The following is an 18,977-nucleotide window of genomic DNA, read 5'->3' on the forward strand; positions in this document are numbered from 1 at the left end:
CTGCCGGCTCGTAAGCAGGTCGGAATACAAGCCTATTCGGGAAAAAAAAAATAAATCCTTCTATTTTATACTCAATGGAAAATCCAGGTAACTAAGCTGGACATTTTTATAATGTGAAGTACCTCTGAAAATTAGGTACCAGGTTTGTACTCTGCACCTAGGCAGACTGTTTAAAAATCACCCCTTATAGCAAAAGTCCTTTGACCAGGGATCACAGTTCAGTACATGTGCACCTCAAAGCCTGGCCAGAGAGTGTCACAGCTGAGTAGCCGCTGAGACTGTCCCCCTCCAGAAGCTGGCCTGGGGGGGGGAGGAGAGGAGCCTCCAGCTTCTGCCAAACTTCAAGTGAAAGTGTTAAACTCTTACACAGTGACATGGTACCGCCATACCTCACATACCATAAAGCAGCCACAAGTTTCCCAGGCATACATTCTTCAAAGGAATTTTTTTTAAATTGTGGTTGCAGGGAAAGCTTCCTCTGCTGCCTGTACTGAGCAGTCCTTGTCACTGACCCAGTACAGGAAGATGTTTCACTACCCAGGGAAATAGCACTTGCTGCATTCTGGGCATCATTTCAAGAGCTCCCACAGTTCAGCGCCTGCTCCTCACCCTCACATTCAGCTCAAACTCCGCAGTGGGCATGACTGTCAGCTTTTGTCTTTTTTGGTTCCCCCTCTTGCTATGAATATCTTCCCTTGGTTTCGTGTCACTAACTGAAGTACTTACTTGTTTTTCAGTCTTTCAGCATTTTATCTCAAAGTTATACCTTCACAAATAAAAACAGAACACATTTGTTTGGGATTTCATTGTGTGTATTACAGAAACGAAAGGCATCTGTGAAAAGCTAACTTCTGCCCTTGCTAAACCTCCCCATCTCTGAAAGCTAGGCATATGGCTCTGGAAAGGGTTTAGGCACACAGACCGTGACTACCGCTGGCCAGAGGTGGAGGACATATTGGCCATACATTCCAGTTCTTTCTTTGTAAGAGGTGAGAATCTGACTTGTGGTTCTCAACCCGGTCTTCAAGTACTCTCCCAGCCCATCACGTTTTCAGAAGATCCACAATGAATATGCATAATGTGGAGCAAGTGCATGCATATTCATATTAATTCCAGATATCCTGAAAACCTGACTGAGCTGAGAACCACTGGTTTAAGGCTAGTACTCTGGAATTCTGAGCAGCACATTAAGGCTGAGGCAACACACACATACAAGGCACTTGATCAGATGGGCAGGAGAGTGAGGGCACGTGGAGCAGCAGGCAAAGTTCAGAAAAATTATCTAATGAAACCATTCACCAACACTATTATCTAATAGAAAAAAAATAGATAATTTTTATAATAGAAAAATTATCTAATAGAAACCATTCACCAACACTAACACTATGTCATCAATCTCATTCACGATATCAATTCCACTACATTGGAATTAATTTTGCATCTCTGTAAATAATTTGCTGTCAGTTAATCTCTCTTTTCTTCTTCTTCCTCCGCTCCCAGTTGTGTACTTCCCTGTTTTATTGTAACTGCAATTCCGTTAACCACGCACTTGTTATAGTTGCTCGAGTTCTCTGTATATTGCACACCCTGTTAAATGTAAACCGTTTGATGTGATACCTGTCATGAAAGCCGGTATAGAAAAATAGTAAATAAATAAATAAATAATATGTTCCATGAGGTTTCTACTGGCAGAGCAAATAAAACTAAAACCAGACAGAGAAGAGCAGAAATTATTAAATGAGGATAACTAATTTCTGTGGTGAGTTGGCAAGCTCTAACTGCCATCTAACTTAGTTAAGTTGTGCTTTTTAAGTCGCCAGATACAGCCATAAGATGGAGAAAATAGAGTGCTTCACCCAGTATGTTAGATACAGAGGGGCACAGGGAGCCTAATTTAGCTTTGTGAATCTGTATTAAACCCCACCAACATACTTCTCAGCTTCATTGGATAAAAGTATTTAGGGTCCTGCCCTGCATTAAAAATTATATGAAAATTGGTTCTTACCTGCTAATTTTCATTCCTATAATACCACAGATCAGTCCAGAAAAGTGGATTGTGTATCCCTACCAGCAGGTGGAGTCAGAGAACAATTAGAACTTTGGGCACTGCTACATAACGAGAGTGCCACCTGCAGTCCTCAGTACTGACCTGTACCCAAGCCCACACTAACAGAACTAACTAGCGGCCGAGGTTGAAACCCAAACAAAAAAAAAAAGCAACAACCTGTGGCCTCAACAAACAGACTCAGAAACTGCTCCATCAAGTAACTCTGTCAACACAGAGCTCCGTAATTAAAAAAAACAGCAAATCGTAAGGCAATGCAGTCTTTCAGTATCTGAAGAAAGGGGTGGGTCTCTGGACTGATTTGTGGTATTACAGGAACGAAAATTAGCAGGTAAGAACCAATTTTCATTTCCTGAACATACCCAGATCAGTCCAGAAAAGTGGGATGTACCCAAGTCACCCTACACTGGGCGGGAACCCAAAAGACCCGCACACAGTACACTCTCACCAAAGGACGATTCATCATCAGCTTTAATGTCCAAGAGATAATGTTTAGTGAAAGAGTGTAAAGAAGACCACACTGCCGCCCTACAAATCTCCTGAGGCGACAGGCGTTGACACTCCGCCCAAGAGGTCGCTTGTGCCCTGGTTGAGTGTGCTCTGAGACCCAACGGCACTTGACGCCCTCGGGAAATGTAGGCGGAGCCAATGGCTTCCTTAATCCAACGAGAGATGGTCGCCTTATTCGCCTTGTCACCCTGTTTGAGCCCCTCCAAACAGGAGAAACAAGTGATCCGAACGTCAGAAATTAGTAACCTCCAGGTAGCGCAGCAAAATACGCCGGACATCCAATAGATGAAAGTCCCTACCCTGAGAGGAATCCTGAGCCCAGTGCGAAAAACCGGGAAGATCCACCGCCTGATTGACATGGAAGGCCGAAACCACTTTGGCAAAGAATGAGGGAACTGTGCGCAGGGAAATTCTATCATCATAAATCCGAAGAAAGGGATCGCGGCACGACAATGCCTGCAATTCCGAAATCCGGCGGGCCGAGCAAATAGCCACCAAAAACACTGTTTTTAAAGTCAGATCCTTCAACGAAGCCCTGTGCAAAGGCTCAAAGGGGGCTTCGACCAGCGCCCAGAGAACTAGATTCAATTGGGCCTTTATGTTGCAATTGGGACATAAAGGCCGGATATTGCTCACTTTGAGAAAGCGAGCAATATCCGGATGGACAGCTAGACACACCATTCAACTGACCCCGCAAGGCACCCAATGCTGCCACCTGAACCCGAAGGGAATTAAAACGCTAATCCCCTAGCGAGTCCTTGCTGCAAAAATTCAAGCACTCGGATGACATCCACTGTCAACGGATTGCAGGAGCATTGGAGACACCATGCCTCAAACATTTTCCAAATGCGAACATAAGCCATAGATGTGGCTGGACGGCGAGCTTGTAGGAGCATGGAAATAACCTGCTCGGAATAACCCTTCAAGCGTAAACGTCACCTCTCAAAAGCCAGGCCGCGAGAGAGAAGTGATCCTCCTGATCCGAAAAATTGGGCCCCTGACGGAGAAGATGTGGTAGATGAGCAAGTTGCAACGGACCCTCTAGGGCCAGGTGAATCAGATCCGCAAACCACGGGCGACGCGGCCACTCCGGCGCCACCAGAACCACCCTGCCGGGATGAAGTTCGATACGACGAAGAAGTTGACCGATGAGGGGCCACGGAGGAAGGGCATACAGAAGAATTCCAGTGGGCCAGGAACACACCAGCATGTCGAGACCCACCGAGCCCTGCTCTCGCCGACGGCTGAGAAATCTGTCTATCTTCGCGTTCGCCCTGGTTGCCATCAGATCCAACTGCGGCACACCCCACCGGGCGCAAATGAGGTTCCACGGGTTGCAAGACAGTTCCTATTCCCAGGATCGAGCTGTTATCTGCTGAGAAAAATCGGCCTGCACATTATCCACTACCGAGATGTGAGAAGCTGCAATTCCCTGGAGATGGTGCTCCGCCCAGGCGAACAGGAAGTGCGCCTTGAGCGCAACTGCGGGACTTCTTGTGCCCCCTTGGCGGTTGATGTAAGCTACCATCGTCGCATTGTCTGCGAACACGCGAACCATGCTGTTCCGTATCCAGGGGAGAAGCGCCTGTAAGGCCAGCCGTATGGCTCTTGTCTCGAGCTGATTGATGGACCAGGACCCCTCCGGAGACCAGAGCCCTTTGTCGGTTCTGTCTGCACACACTGCTCCCGAGCCGGACAGACTGGCATCGGTGGACATTAAAATCCAATCCGGAGGATCCAAGTCCACTCCCCGTTCCAGATTGTCGCGCAACAGTCACCACGACAGACTGAGTCTGGACTCGGGAAGTAGCGGCATTGAGAGATGGAACTGTTCCAACACCAGACTCCAGTGCGACAAGAGTGCACGTTGTAACTGTTGCAAGTGAGCGAACGCCCAGGGCACCAAATCCAAGGTGGAAGCCATGGAGCCCAGGACTTGCAGATGATGCCACAATGTGGGCTGCTCGCTCCACAGGAGAGCGTGAATCTGTTCTTGCAACTTCCGCAGACGATCCTCCGCCAGAAACACCTTGCCTTGTAATGTATCAAATCGCGCCCCCAGGTAAATCAGCTTCTGGGTGGGTTCCAAATGACTTTTCTGCACATTGATGACCCACCCGAGTGACTGTAAGGTGACCATCACCGTGTGGACGGACCGTACGCAATCCTCCCGAGACTTAGTGCGAATCAACCAGTCGTCCAGGTAAGGATGGACCAGAATACCCTCCTTGCAAAGGAAAGCCGCTACCACCACCATAACCTTGGTGAAAGTCTGAGGAGCTGTGGCGAGGCCAAACGGAAGGGCTCGAAACTAGAAGTGCTGACCCAAGACCTTGAAGCGCAGGAACCGCTGATGATTGATCCGGATCGGAATATGAAGATACACCTCCGTGAGATCCAGGGACGCTAGAAACTCTTCCTTTCGAATCGCCATCACAGTCCGTAAGGTTTCCATACGAAAACGAGGACCCTGAGACAACGGTTGAGTTTCTGCAGATTGAGGATGGGACGAAAAGTGCCCTCCTTTTTTTGGACCAAGAAGTAAATTGAGCACCGTCCAGTAGAATTCTTTAAATAAAAGTCTCAAGTTTCTAACTGTTCCTGTGCCTCTTTATAAACAACATTCCCCATCCCTGCTGCGCTTCCGGCACCGGGACAATGGCTCTGAGGTCGAGCAGCCACTGCAGGGTATCCTGTACCGCCTCGCGTTTGGCATGAGAGAGCACACGGGACTTCACGAACACTTCCCGGACTGGACGTACAAACTCCAGGGCGTAACCGTCCCATATCACCTCTAAGACCCAGCGATCCGAGGTTATTCTTGCCCATTCCACGTAAAAGCCGGATAATCTGCCTCCGACAGCTTCTACGACGGAATGGGTGCTCGTGACTTCATTGAGCGGGTTTACTGCTACCCAAACCCAAGGTGTCCAGAGTCCCTCCCAGAGCGGCGGCCACCGCGAAAGGACTGTTGGCAATCCGGTGTCGATTTAGGACCCGCCGGAGCAGAATATCTGCCAGATCGAAAACGGCGAGAGTCCCGAAAACGAGCCCGAGGGGGAAAAACTTTCTTGGTCGCCCTTCTATCCTCTGGCAACCTATGGCCCTTGGACTCCCCGAGGAGCTTAACCAACTGATCCAACTCCTCCCCAAAGAGAAGCTTGCCCTTGAAGGGAAGGTTACAAGGGTGGGATTTTGAGGAGAGGTCCGCTGCCCAATTCCGTAACCAGAGAAGGAGACGAGCTGCCACCACGGACACCATGGACCGAGCCAAAGTCCGAACGAGGTCGTATAGTACATCTGCTCCATACGCAAGTCTGGCTTCCAAACGGGCCAGCTGCAATGTTCCACTGTCAGCGTCCGCCGCATTAGTACTCGCCTCTTGGACCCAGCACAGGCACGCTCTTTGCATAAGACTAGCGGCAGCTCGAAGGCTCAAAGCAGCCACTTCAAAAGCTCGCTTCAACAGAATCTCCAGCTTTCGGTCCTGCATGTTCTTTAAGGCGGCAGATCTCGCCACGGGTATCGTGGTCTTCTTTGTGACCACCGAGACAGCAGTGTCCACTTTTGGAATCTTCAGCAGGTCCAGCACCTCTGACGACAGCGGGTAGAGCTTTCCCATGCCTTACCCACCTTTAAGCCCGCATCCGGAGTATCCCACTCGCGGGTCACCAGCTTTCGGACTTTCTTAGGCAGTGGAAAAGCTGTTGACGGTCCCCGAATACCATCTAGAACCGGATTAACCCCTTCATTATCGGAATCCTCTTGAGTAACCTTAAGACCGAGGACATCCAGTACCTGGGGAATAAGCGGACGAAGCTCATCTCGCTTAAACAGGCGGATAACAGTAGTATCATCACCCTCCACCGGAGGGAGGTCATCCCCATCAGGATAATCCGTATCCGTGTCCACCAGATCAGGATTCTGGTCTGGATCCGCACCCGGTAGCTGCACAGATCCGACCCCCAGACTCTGAACCGGCACCGCCCCTGCCCCAAAACCTGGGTCATGGGGATCCCCGCGACCATCCTCCCCAGGACGAGAGCGGACCACTGGGCGCTGCTGGGTGGCTGCAGGACGTCCCTGCTTCAGAGGGGGCTCAGTGGGATCCCCAGCACGCCCGGGTCTCTTTAAGAAGTTGTCTCCGTGCCAAAAAGGCCTGATGCATCAACAAGATAAACTCTGGGGAAAAATCTCCCATGTCTACCTCCCCATCTGGGGGGTCCTGCGGGGCCTATTCCCCAGTCCCCAACATCGGATCTACTGCCATGTGGACCAAAGCGGGAGGGGGGGGAATCCTCTTCTTGCTCAGAGTGTCGCGAGTCACCCCCCTCCCCCACGGGGGGGAGGGGCCACCACCGACGGGCCTTCCAAACCGGAGCAGTCTAGGCACAACGACGCAGAGTTCAAATTCTGCCCGCGCGCCCCACAGGAGCAGCAGACTGCCGATTTTCACGGCGCCATGCCAGGCCGCGTAGCTACGCGGTCAGAGCAGCTGAGGGAAGAAAAAAAATAGGCCCGAGACCTGCAGCCATGCGAACGCCGCCAGCAGCGCGGAGAAAAAAAAAAGCAAGGCCTCCGCGAGGAACCGTGCTGTTCAGCCACCCAGGTGCTGAAAATGCGGCCTGGACCCGGGACACACATTGCCTACCTTCACTATCAACCCGGAGCCCCGGGAGAGGAAGGAAACAAACTGCGACGGCTCAAAGCTGTCCCCACAGCCTGCTGCACAGACTCCTTACCTCAGACTGAAGAGACTTTTTTTTTTAAACTAACTTTAAACAACTAAACTACTGAAGCCTGCACTAACAGGGGTCGAGGGAGCAGCTTCGGGGGTAGGAAGACCAGGAGCCCCCGGCCTGTACACCCCGGGACAGAGCGGGCGAAACACAGTCAGGGGTGTCTAACCCCCTGGACGCCCGGCTTCCACTGAGGGATGGCCCACGAAGGTGCCTAACACCTCAGGAAGTAAACAAGAAGGAAAAATAAAATAAATTTCCTAACTACCCTGAAAAAAACTAAGACTGCAGGAGATGCACCCTACCACCTGCTGGAGTCAGAGAAATACTGAAGGACTGCAGGTGGCACTCTCATTATGTAGCAGTACCCAAAGTTCTAATTGTTCTGACTCCACCTGCTGGTAGGGATACACAACCCACTTTTCTAGACTGATCTGGGTATGTTCAGGAAATATTAATTACCAGCACCAGCTCTGCTTTTCACACAATGTCCCTGTTATTCCATCTTCATAAAGAGGCAAGACAATTAAAAAAAAAAAATAGGCATCCTAAACTATAAAAATTAACCAGGTTCTCTTATTGCTCACAATGCACCATAACGTTATTCAAGGATGCTAGCCATGGACTACATAGATATTACCTGGCAGTCACCTGCGGAGGAGTCCGGCTCTGGGTTTTGTGCTCAAGCGGGGTGTGCTGGGATGCTGGTCCAGAGGACTGAGTTGAGAAGTGGTGCTGCTGCTGACTTCCTACAGCATGTTGGAGTCGAGGAGGGAGCACGGACTGTGACTTTCCCGGCTTGGTTGGATTCTTTTGCCCTCGGTGGTCTGCTTCTGTCAAGCATAAGGCAAAATATTTAGTTAGACATTCACTCCACACCCATGGAGCCCACACCAGGTGCAGAATGCAGGCCTGGAAATGGTGGACAGTTGGCCTTACCTGGCTGAAGATTTTGGCCACTTGCTGGAAGAGACTTCTTCACCTTCTTCCCTGACACAGTGTTCCAGCCTTCCATGTTGGTGCCCTGCACGAGTGGTTTGAGGTTCTTCAGTGAGACAACCTGCCTAGAAGAAATGAACAGAGCACACAAAACGCATGCAATATCAAACCTGCCTGCAAATCAAAATGCTGTGTTTTCTATGTCTCTTGGGAGGAGATCTGTAATAGCAACTGCTGCCAACATAGCCTAGAAAAGATGTTAACACACAGTCCTCCAGCACAACTAACATGCATGGTTTTCAAAACAGCCCAAACAAAGTGGCATCAGACTCTGCTCAATGGGACTCTATTACTCCTGTCCTGCAGTCTCTATGCTGGCTTGCTGCAAGTAATCTGTGTTTAAGATCTTGCTGCTAACATAAGAAATTAAGAACAGGATGCTGGGACAGACCAAGGGTCCATCAAGCCCAGCATCCTGTTTCCAACAGAGGCCAAAAACCAGGCCACAAGAACCTGGCAATTACCCAAACACTAAGAAGAACCCATGCTACTGATGCAATTAATAGCAGTGGCTATTCCCCAAGTAAAATTGATTAATAGCCGTTAATGGACTTCTCCTCCAAGAACTTATCCAAACCTTTTTTGAACCCAGCTACACTAACTGCACTAGCTACCTTCTCTGGCAACAAATTCCAGAGCTTTATTGTGCGTTGAGTGAAAAAGAATTTTCTCCAATTAGTCTTAAATGTGCTACTTGCTAACTTCATGGAGTGCCCCCTAGTCCTTCTATTATCAACTTTGAGAGGAAATATCCCTGGTTAAAGACAAGGAGTCTTAGTACTTGCCTAGATATCAGCTGAGGTCTGAACACGATACCCTCTACTTGTCATGTCATCTTTCATTGAAATGAGGTAAATATATACCTACAGGCATTCCCCTGATCCACTCTCACGCTCGCCCAGCAATAACTCTGCTGCTTCTCTACCCTCCCCTACACCGCCCCCGCCTTTCCCGCAAGGCATATTTCAACTCCTCCTTAACCTCAATATATCTTTGAGCAGTTATTTTCCCTCGCTTTACTACCATGTAAATATATTATCTTCACCTATATATTATGTGATAACTATACCTTTATTACTGACTTATTTACACAGTTCAACCCGTTATTTAGTCAACCTGCCTCATGTTGTTGATATGTTCCACTCAGTTCTTTGTAAAGCCTATACTCTGTATTTCATGTTATTTGTAAACAGATGTGATGTTCCCAACAAATGTCGGTCTAGAAAAACTTTAAATAAACAAACAAATAAATAAATCTGCTTTCAAGTTAGGACTTATTCTAACCAAATCAAAACCATCCAATAGTCCTTTCAACCCCTGTCCTGGTTACTTACTGAAAAACATAAAAGTCCATATTGCTCAATCCATTTCTAACATAGTCAATGCATCATTAATAAATGGTTTAAATAATTTATATCAGAACGACCTCAAAGAATCACTATTGGAAACTTTAAATCTGACCGGTACACCACCAAATCTGGAGTACCTCAAGGATCTTCGCTCTCAGCACTTCTTTTCAACATTTACCTCCTACTATGCCACCTTCTATCTGGTCTAAATCTATCATTTAAAATCTATATAGATGACATCCAATTCATAGTTCCCTACACTAACTCATGGAAGCAAACTTTTTCATTACTACATCTATACTTAACCTCAATAAAAATCTGGATGTCACACGGATTAAAATTAAACACCTCAAAAACAGAATTAATTTTCCTGTCATCTGTTCCAGACTCAATATTTCAACCTCCGAAGAACTTCATATTCGATGATCATGCAATAGCTATAAAATCCCACCAAAAAAACGTAGGTATTTTCATTGACTCCAAATTATCTTTGAAAATAACATATCAACACTAGTAAATAAATCCTTTAAGCTTCTGTGATAGAGTATATGACAGAGAGCCTCAGACTGCCTTAACGGACCGGCTCCAGCAATCTGGCCCGGTCCACCTTAAGACAGGAAAGGGATCCTTGGGTGGGGGCATTTCCATGAGGTAAGGGATACAAAGGTGAGGCCCTGAGAGAGTTGGAGAGGCCCTAGGGAGAAGAAGGAAGCTGTAATGGAGTACTGTGCTCGTTTGGAAAAACTGTTCTTGCATTGTCAGTCTGCTGAGGTAAGCAGCCATTTTGATTCTGTCTTGCTGAACATTTTGTAATTAAACGGTTGAAAAGCAGAACAGACTCCAGCCTGGTCTGTTCTCCGACCTTCTGTCTTAGACCTCTCCAAGGGCATCACATATGGTGGCAGAAGCGGGATTACCTGTTCTAAGCGTCACCGACAGGGACCCACACTAGCAGAAAATTTTTTTTTTGTTTGGGGGGGGGGCCTGGCTGCAACGGTAGCCACACAGGATTCTTTTGTTGTTTGTTGGTACCGGCTAAGGAGAGAAGCTCTATCGGAGGAAGGGAACAGAAGAAGTGAGTTAGAGCTGGTGAAGCAGGCTTTTCTTTTGTTTGGAAGAAGGGGAAAGGTTTCCAGTCTTGAAGGGGCAGGAGCTCAGAATAGCCTCTGCAGGAACCTCCCTGAGAAATGGAGCAGCTACTGCAAGCCCTGGTGGAGGGAGAACAGCAGCTCCGGGCAGCCGCTCAGACCCAGTATGCACAGCATCAGCAGCTACTGCAACAATTGCAGCAACACCTGGAAGTCCAAGCACAGCTTAATGGCCAATTACTACAAAGGACACCAGCGCCAGGGACCGATGAGGTACACACCGGAACGGAACAGAGTCCAACCCCACCAACACTGGAAATTCGGCTGACAAAGATGGGGCCCCAAGATGACCCGGAAGCATTCCTGGTCACCTTTGAAAGGGTGGCGGAGGCCATGGCCTGGCCTAGGTCCCGGTGGGCCATGAGAGTGGCCCCACAGTTAACCAGTAAGGCCCAGGCCGCATACCAGGCCCTTGACAATCAGCAAGCCCAAGACTATCAGGAGGGCAAGGCTGCCATACTCCATAGACTGGGACTGTAAGGAATCTTATCGGAAAAGTTTCCGGGGCTTAACCTTTACACTAGGAGAGAGACCCCGGGTTCTGGCTCAGAAATTAAAGGACCGGTGCTGGCGGTGGCTAGAACCAGATAATAAAAGGGGAGTTGAAGTTGCAGAGACTGTCGTGGCAGAACAGTTTGTGGACGTCCTCCCCTCCCGAGTGCGTGAATGGGTGCGGCGACAGACAGCAGGGACCCTGAAGGATGTGGTTTCCCTAGTAGAGCGTTATTTGGATGCTGCAGACACAGGCCGTGGGCTTACTCCAGCAGAGAAGAATTACCGAATAAAGGGCTTAGAGAAAGGAAGACGAGAATAGAGGGGGGGAACCCTAAGCCGCTATATCGGCCGAGAAGTGAAGAGTCTCCCTACCTCACGAGACCCTGATAACGCATTAGAGGGACCTGAGGGCGGAACGAGTAAACATCTAGAAATAGTGAAGCCCAAAGGGACCTGCTTCAATTGTGGAGAGAGGGGGCAATTTGCTTGGGACTGCTATCAAGTGGAGGATGAATTTATGGACGTCAATTTGGTGGCCCCTTACTCCTGCTCGTTTGTGGACATTCCCCGCTCGGGGTTTACAACTTTAGTGGTTCCAGTGGAGCTAGATAGCGATTCGACCCAAGCCTTACTAGACTCTGGAAGTGTAAAAACTCTCATTCAGAGGGAACTGGTCAAAAGAACACAGATTGATTATGAACAGACAGACAGCGACCCTCGCTTGTATACATGGAGACCAGAGACAGTACCTGACCAGTCAGGTTCTATTGAAGACTCCAGTGGGACAAGCGACAGTAGAAATGGGAGTGCTCCTCTGGATACCATATCCAGTGATAATGGGACGAGATTATCCAGGCTTTGGGACTCTTTAGGCCCGGCTCATGAGGGGCCCAGATAACTTCAGCGAGGAAGAGACCTCATTTCTGGAGGTCTTTCCGTTAGAAGACCTGGACTTGTATATTAATAATCCTAAGATACCCAAGCCTCGTAGACAATGTAGGATAGAAAAGTATAATTATTCCCAAGGTTTAGAGGCAGTCGTGGAGTTAGAGGGGGGCTCCCCAACCCACAGAAGTTTCCTCAGACTGGATAGGTGAGGGAAACCCTGGGAATTTTAGGCGGGTCCAACAAGAAGATGGGACACTAAAAGGGGGCCAGGACAATATTATTTATTTATTTATTTAACTTTTTTTATATACCGAGGTTCTAGAGACAAAATCACTAAGCACTTTGGTTTACATACAACTATTGAAATGACAATACACAGATAATAGATGGGGGAATTAGTCTCTGGGGTGGAGGGTCAAAAGCCACCCCCCCCCCCCACACTTTTTTGTACTCAAGAAAAATCTAGTATACAAAGTAGCAAAAGGGAATCTGGAGGGCGAAATGGTTGAGCAGCTTTTGGTTCCCCAGCAGTATCGTCAGCAAGTTTTCAGCTCACCCCCTTTTGGGGGGCCACCTAGGGGAAGAGAAAACACAAGAAAAGATTTTAGCCCAGTTCTATTGGCCTGATTTGTATCGACACATTCAGGACTATTGTCAGTCCTGCCCTACCTATCAGCTGACCAGACCGGCAGCAACACACGTAGCTCCCCTAGTGCCTATGCCAATTATAGAGACACCTTTTGAGAGGGTCGCTATGGACTTGGTAGGCCCCTTAGAGAGGTCTAGCTGCGGAAACAAATATATCCTGGTCATTCTTGATTATACAACCAGGTATCCAGAAGTTATTCCTCTACGAGATATGAAGACTCAAACAATAGCCACGGCCTTGGTGGAGGTGATTTCCCGGGTGGGGTTACCCAAAGAGATATTAACCATCCAAGGGACCCAGTTTGTCTCTAAAGTAATGAAACAAGTTTGCACATTATTGCAGGTAAAAACCCTGCAGACATCAGTTTACCATCCACAAACTGAGAGTTTTGTTAAAATGCTCCACGAGCCCAAACAAACAGATATTGAGGAAGTTCATCGCAGAAGATGGCAAGAATTGGGACTTACTCTTGCCATATATATTGTTCGCCATGCGAGAGGTCCCTCAAAGTTCGACCGGGTTTTCCCTGTTCAAATTATTGTATGGTAGAAGACCACAGATAATCCTGGATGTAGTATGAGAGACCTGGGAGGAGGAACCCAATTCTGGACAGAATTTGGCAGACTGTGTAATTCAGATGCACGACCGACTGGGAAGGGCAGGAGAGGCTGCCCAACTACGCCTGGAAAGGCCCAGGCTACCCAAGCCCAGCAATATAACCAGTCCGCTGTTCCTCTGGTCTTCCAGCTGGGAGACTGCGTACTAGTGCTACTACCAACGTCGGAAAATAAATTGCTCTCCCGTTGGCAAGGTCCGTCTGAGGTGCTGGAGAAGATGGGCCCAGTGAATTATAAAGTGGACCAACCTGACAGATGGAAGAAGGCCCAGATCTTCCACATGAATCTACTAAAAAAAATGGGTTGCTCCGACTTGCAGTCTGGTCCAAGAAGATGACTTTGGTCCAGACATTTCACAAACTTCCGAGCCCCAGATGATCCCATATGGGGACCAACTTTCCACAACGCAGAAAGTGGACCTGGATAAACTAATGACTCGGAATAAAGATGTCTTCTCGACTATGCCCGGGAGAACTCACTTAGCTTGCCACAATATTACAACCCCAGGAGTAATAGTTAAACAACGGCCCTACTGGATTCCTGAAGCCAGGAGGCAGGTGGTAGAAGCTGAGGTGAAAGAAATGCTTCGACTTGGAGTAATAGAGGAATCCAATAGTGACTGGTTCTTGCCTATTGTAATGGTACCTAAACCGGATGGTAGTATCCGGTTCTGTATTGACTTCCGGAAGGTCAATGAGGCTTCAAAGCTGGACACATATCTGATGTCCCACGTGGATGAACTTACTGAATGCTTGGGAACTGCCCAGTTTATCTCCATGCTTGATTTGACAAAGGGGTACTGGCAAGTTTCCCTGGCGCCAACTACGAAGGAGAAGATGGCTTTTTCAACACCGAAGGGACATTTTCAGTTTACGGTCCTGCCGTTCGGACTTCATGGAGCTCCAGTTACCTTCCAATGCTTGGTAGCCCTCTTACTATGGCCACATCAGGGTTATGCAGCGGCCTAACTTGATGACATAGTCATTTACAGTGGAGACTGGGAGACACACCTATGGCAATTACAGGCCATACTTACAAGTCTACAAAAGGCTGGATTGACAGCCAATCCCAAGAAATGTAAATCTGGGGGGGGGGGTGTGTCAAGAAGTACAATATCTGGGATACTCCCTTGGGAGAGGGAAAGTCCACCCACAGACACAGAAAATAGAAGCAATTACCCGAGTCCCAGTCCCGCAGACAAAGAGTAAGGTGAGAGCCTTTTTAGGCCTCATCGGTTACTATCGACTGTTCATATCAAACTTTTCAGAAAAAGCGGAGCTCCTCACATGCTTATTACAAAAAGCAGCCCCAGAGAAGGTTAGATGGTCTGCAGAGCTGGAGGAAGCCTTCCAGGGTTTAAAGAAAGACATATGCTCGGAACCTGTTCTATTAAGTCCGGACTTTACCAAGCCCTTTATAGTACAGACAGACGCATCAGAGAGAACTTTATACTGCGTTGGGGCTAGGAGCCGTCCTCACACAAGAGAAAGGAGACGAAGAACACCCAGAAGCCTTTATTAGCAGGAAGCTACTACCCCGAGAGAGACGCTACTCAACAATAGAGAAAGAGGCCTTAGCTGTCAAATGGGCCTTGGAGGCATTTTGTTACTACCTACTGGGCCGCCAGTTCACGCTGGTAACAGATCAGCAACCCCTTGTCTGGGTCGCTCGGAATAAAGAGTCCAATGGACGAGTAATGAGGTGGTTTCTGGCACTCCAACCATTTGACTTTAAAGTCCGATACAGAGCAGGGAAGGCGAATATAAATGCAGACTTCCTTTCTAGAGAAGTCTCCCTTGTACAGGCAGGCGCTCAACTAAGGAAGATTGAGCTGAGGGGGAGGAATGTGATAGAGTATATCACAGAGAGCCTCAGATTGCTTTAATGGACCGGTTCCAGCTACCTGGCCCGGTCCACCTTAAGATAGACAGGAAAGATATCCTCAGATGGGGGCATTTCCATGGGGTAAGGGATACAAAGGTGAGGCTCTGAGAGAGTTAGATAGGCCCAGGGAGAAGAAGGAAGCTGTGCTGTGAGGTAAGCAGCCATTTTGATTCTGTCTTCCTGAACTTTTTGTAATTAAACTGTTGAAAAGCAGAACAGACTCCAGTTCTTTGACCTTCTCCTGTCTTAGACCGCTCCAAGGGCATCACAGCTTCATATGCTAAAAAAACCCCTAAAACTACTTTCCCAGACTTGAGATCAGTAGTTCAAGCATTAATCCTAACAAGTTTAGATTACTGCAACGCTTTATATTTAGGTTTACCTAATGCTATCCGACCACTACAACTTATTCAAAATTCCACAGCTCGTATTTTGTACAATTTATCCCGCAGAGATAATATCACCCACTTTACAACATCTTCACTGGCTACCTATATCTTACCGCATCTCTTACAAAATCCTCACAATAATACACAACTTACTATATAACACTAATTCTGAATGGCTCTGCTCTTTACTCAGGATATATAAACCAACCAGACAATTACGCTCAATGGATAAATGCATTCTGGAAATTCCATCGATAAAAACTGCAAGATTGGATATGACATGATCGGGCTTTCTGAGTCGCAGGTCCTCGTCTCTGGAACTCTATTCCAGAAGAAATCAGACTAATACAAAAGAATTTTAAAAAATATCTGAAAAAATATGTTTACTGCAGCTTTCAATCTCAGTTAACAGACAACATTGCTCAATACAATAAATGATATTTGATAAGATATCACATATCTTATCTCACATATTTTATTTACTCACTCTGCTACTCTATTACATTAATAGGCTGAAATGTATTTATACATTTGATTATTTAAGTACCGTTTCATAGTGATGTACTGCCTCAGTTACTCACATATTTTATTTACTCACTCTGCTACTCTATTACATTAATAGGCTGAAATGTAAATATTGCTCGGTTCTATCTCTCCCCTCTTCCAGCTCCAAGTTAATTTCCCTATTTTATTGTAACTTTCTCACATCCTCTATCTGATCCACTATATCTAAAGTTCAAGGTTCTTATTGAGAACATTGTTTACGTTTATTGAGAACGTTGTTTACGTTACGTTATGCTTTACACACTCTGTTAATTGTAAACCGGGTTGATGTGATGCATGTCATGAAACTCGGTATAACAAAAACAATAAATAAATAAATAAATAAATAAATAAGATCTGTTAACTGAATGTAAATACCAAAGCTTGAAGAAAATTGTGAACTTTATACTGCGTTGAACCAGAATGAATGAATTGTGTTGTTTTTAATTATGTATGTTTTATTGTAAACCGCCTAGACGGTCAGACCCTGATCATGTCACGGTATATAAAAACTTTTTAAATAAATAAGTAAGTATTCCCCCATCTTTATGAAATTCACTGCCTTTAGATATTATATGGGAGTTGAATTATGTACCCATCATAAAAAATGTTAAAACCACGCTATTCTCTCAACTCAGTGGTAGACCCTTGGTTGATTAAGGATGGTTTCTTTTCTTTGGAATATTGTGTGCAGTAGCTAGGATTGATGGGGCAATAATGGTAGTTAGATTCAGGGTGGCTGGAAATGGCATGAGGGATTGAATATAGAGCAGGAGGTTCCCAGACTTGTCCTGGGGGACCCCTAGCCAGTCACGTTTTCAGGATATCCATAATGAATATGCATGAGATAAAATCTGTATGCTGTGGAGGCAGTGCATGCAAGTTTATCTCATGCATATTCACTGTGGATATACTGAAAACCCAACTGGCTGGGGGGTACTCCAGGACAGGCTTGGGAATCACTGGTGTAGAGAACAATGGATTGGTCTGGGTACGAATCCTGGGGGGGGAATGAGGAAAGTTGAATGAGTTACTGGTGGGATGTGGGTTGATTGATTAGAAGAGCTGATGGGTTCTTTTGGAGGAAGCTGATGTTATACAGAAGACGAATGAGGGAAATTATTACTAGCAGTAGTATAATAGAAGTTGAAAGGCATGGGGGTTTATTTGGAGGAAGGTGAAATGATTAAGATTTTTTTTTAATGTTTGTGTTTGTATCATGTGGTTATGTTTTATTATATTTATTGATTAATAATTTTGCTCTACATTGCCTTCAGTGGTTTTATAGATGGGGAAGGCAGCATATAAAAACTTTTAAATAAATACAATCAGAACCGTAGCACATCCTCAAACCAGATTCATCTGGGGCAATCTGGATCAGAGTTCCAACTGTGAATTAAAGCATGGAGCTGTAAAATCCCAAATTCCAGAATCAAAAACCATCCCTGATTGAAAAGCACTGTGCTCAGATTCTGCAGGCCCGTGTTTACGTGACAGTTTTGATAATTACTGCCATCCAGTTTCTGAAGTTGTATTCATTCTTTCATTGTCCTTACTAGCTGTCATCAAATCGGATCTTACCATGTTCCAATAAAAGCATCCCACGGAAGGATCCACGCAACCTCCAGGCCAGTGCGTGTTTACAGAGCTTGCACACTACACAATGATGCAAGAGTTTGATACCCCTTCTTCTTGCCCTTGATGCCTGCTTTCCCACTCAAGTACTCCCTAGCCTGGGTGTATGCCTGCTAATATCTATAACAATCTGTCATTCCATCTGTCTCTCTCACCATACAGACAAGGAAACCTACTACCTTTGGTTTTCTTTTATTGAGCAAAGCCTGTACACAATTCAGGAAATCTTTGCATGCCCAAATAGATGCCGTCTTTTACCATCTCAACCAGCTTGGCTATCCTTTGCTTAGTGGGGAAGTCATCAGGCTGGAAAAGCTAATAAGTTTAATCTCCACTCTGCTAAAACCCTAACAATGTAATGATTTTATCTATTTCCTTGCTCCTCCTTCCCTCTCAAACAAACATGTCATGCAGCTGAGATGCCAGAAACATGCTACCAGTCCCTAAACCTAGAGGGGGCTGCAAGACCTGAAAATAGTTGTGCATCGACACTCCCCACCCAGCCTGACAGAGCTTGAGAGGATCTGCAGAGAAGAATGGGAGAAAATCCCTAAATCCAGGTGTGCCAAGATTGTAGCATCATATCCATGAAGACTTGAGGCTGTAATCTCTGCTAAAGGTACCTGAACAGTGTACTGAATAAAGGGTCTGGATATTTATGTAGATGCGATATTTGTTGTGATTTTTTTTTAATTCATTTGCACAAATTTCTACAAACTTGATTTCACATTGTTATTATGAGGTATTGTGTGTAGAGGAGGAATAGAAAAAATACATATTATCCATTTTAGAATAAGGCAGTAAAATTAGAAAATACGGAAAAAGTGAAGGTCTGAATACTTTCTGAATGCATTGTAGCTTTTTTTTTTTAATAGGAATTTAGAGCCTTTTTTTTTTAATGTCCATTGGTATTAGGACATAGAGAAACATCCTTGAATTAATGGAATATTTCCTTGATTGTGTTTAACAGAATATTAATAATCAAACTGCATTGTAATAGACCGCATACACTGGAGGCTAAGTAACAATTTAAAAAAATAAAACCCTTTTTCTTAAACAATTTATGA

The 18,977-nt window shown here is 46.2% G+C and overlaps 1 protein-coding gene across 3 annotated transcripts in view; it reads right to left on the minus strand.

Moving 5' to 3' along the window:
* Positions 1–18,977, minus strand: part of OTUD4 (OTU deubiquitinase 4) — a 234,325-nt gene that overhangs the window by 117,815 nt on the left and 97,533 nt on the right. For all 3 annotated transcript variants that reach the window (XM_029600893.1, XM_029600808.1, XM_029600977.1), the window contains 2 exons: positions 8,254–8,378; positions 7,955–8,147 (listed from right to left, as the gene is read on the minus strand). In XM_029600893.1, the coding sequence (XP_029456753.1) occupies positions 7,955–8,147; positions 8,254–8,378 (318 nt within the window). The remainder of the gene's footprint in view (positions 1–7,954; positions 8,148–8,253; positions 8,379–18,977) is intronic.

The sequence above is a fragment of the Rhinatrema bivittatum genome, chromosome 1 (assembly GCF_901001135.1).
Source record: "Rhinatrema bivittatum chromosome 1, aRhiBiv1.1, whole genome shotgun sequence".
NCBI lineage: Eukaryota > Metazoa > Chordata > Amphibia > Gymnophiona > Rhinatrematidae > Rhinatrema > Rhinatrema bivittatum.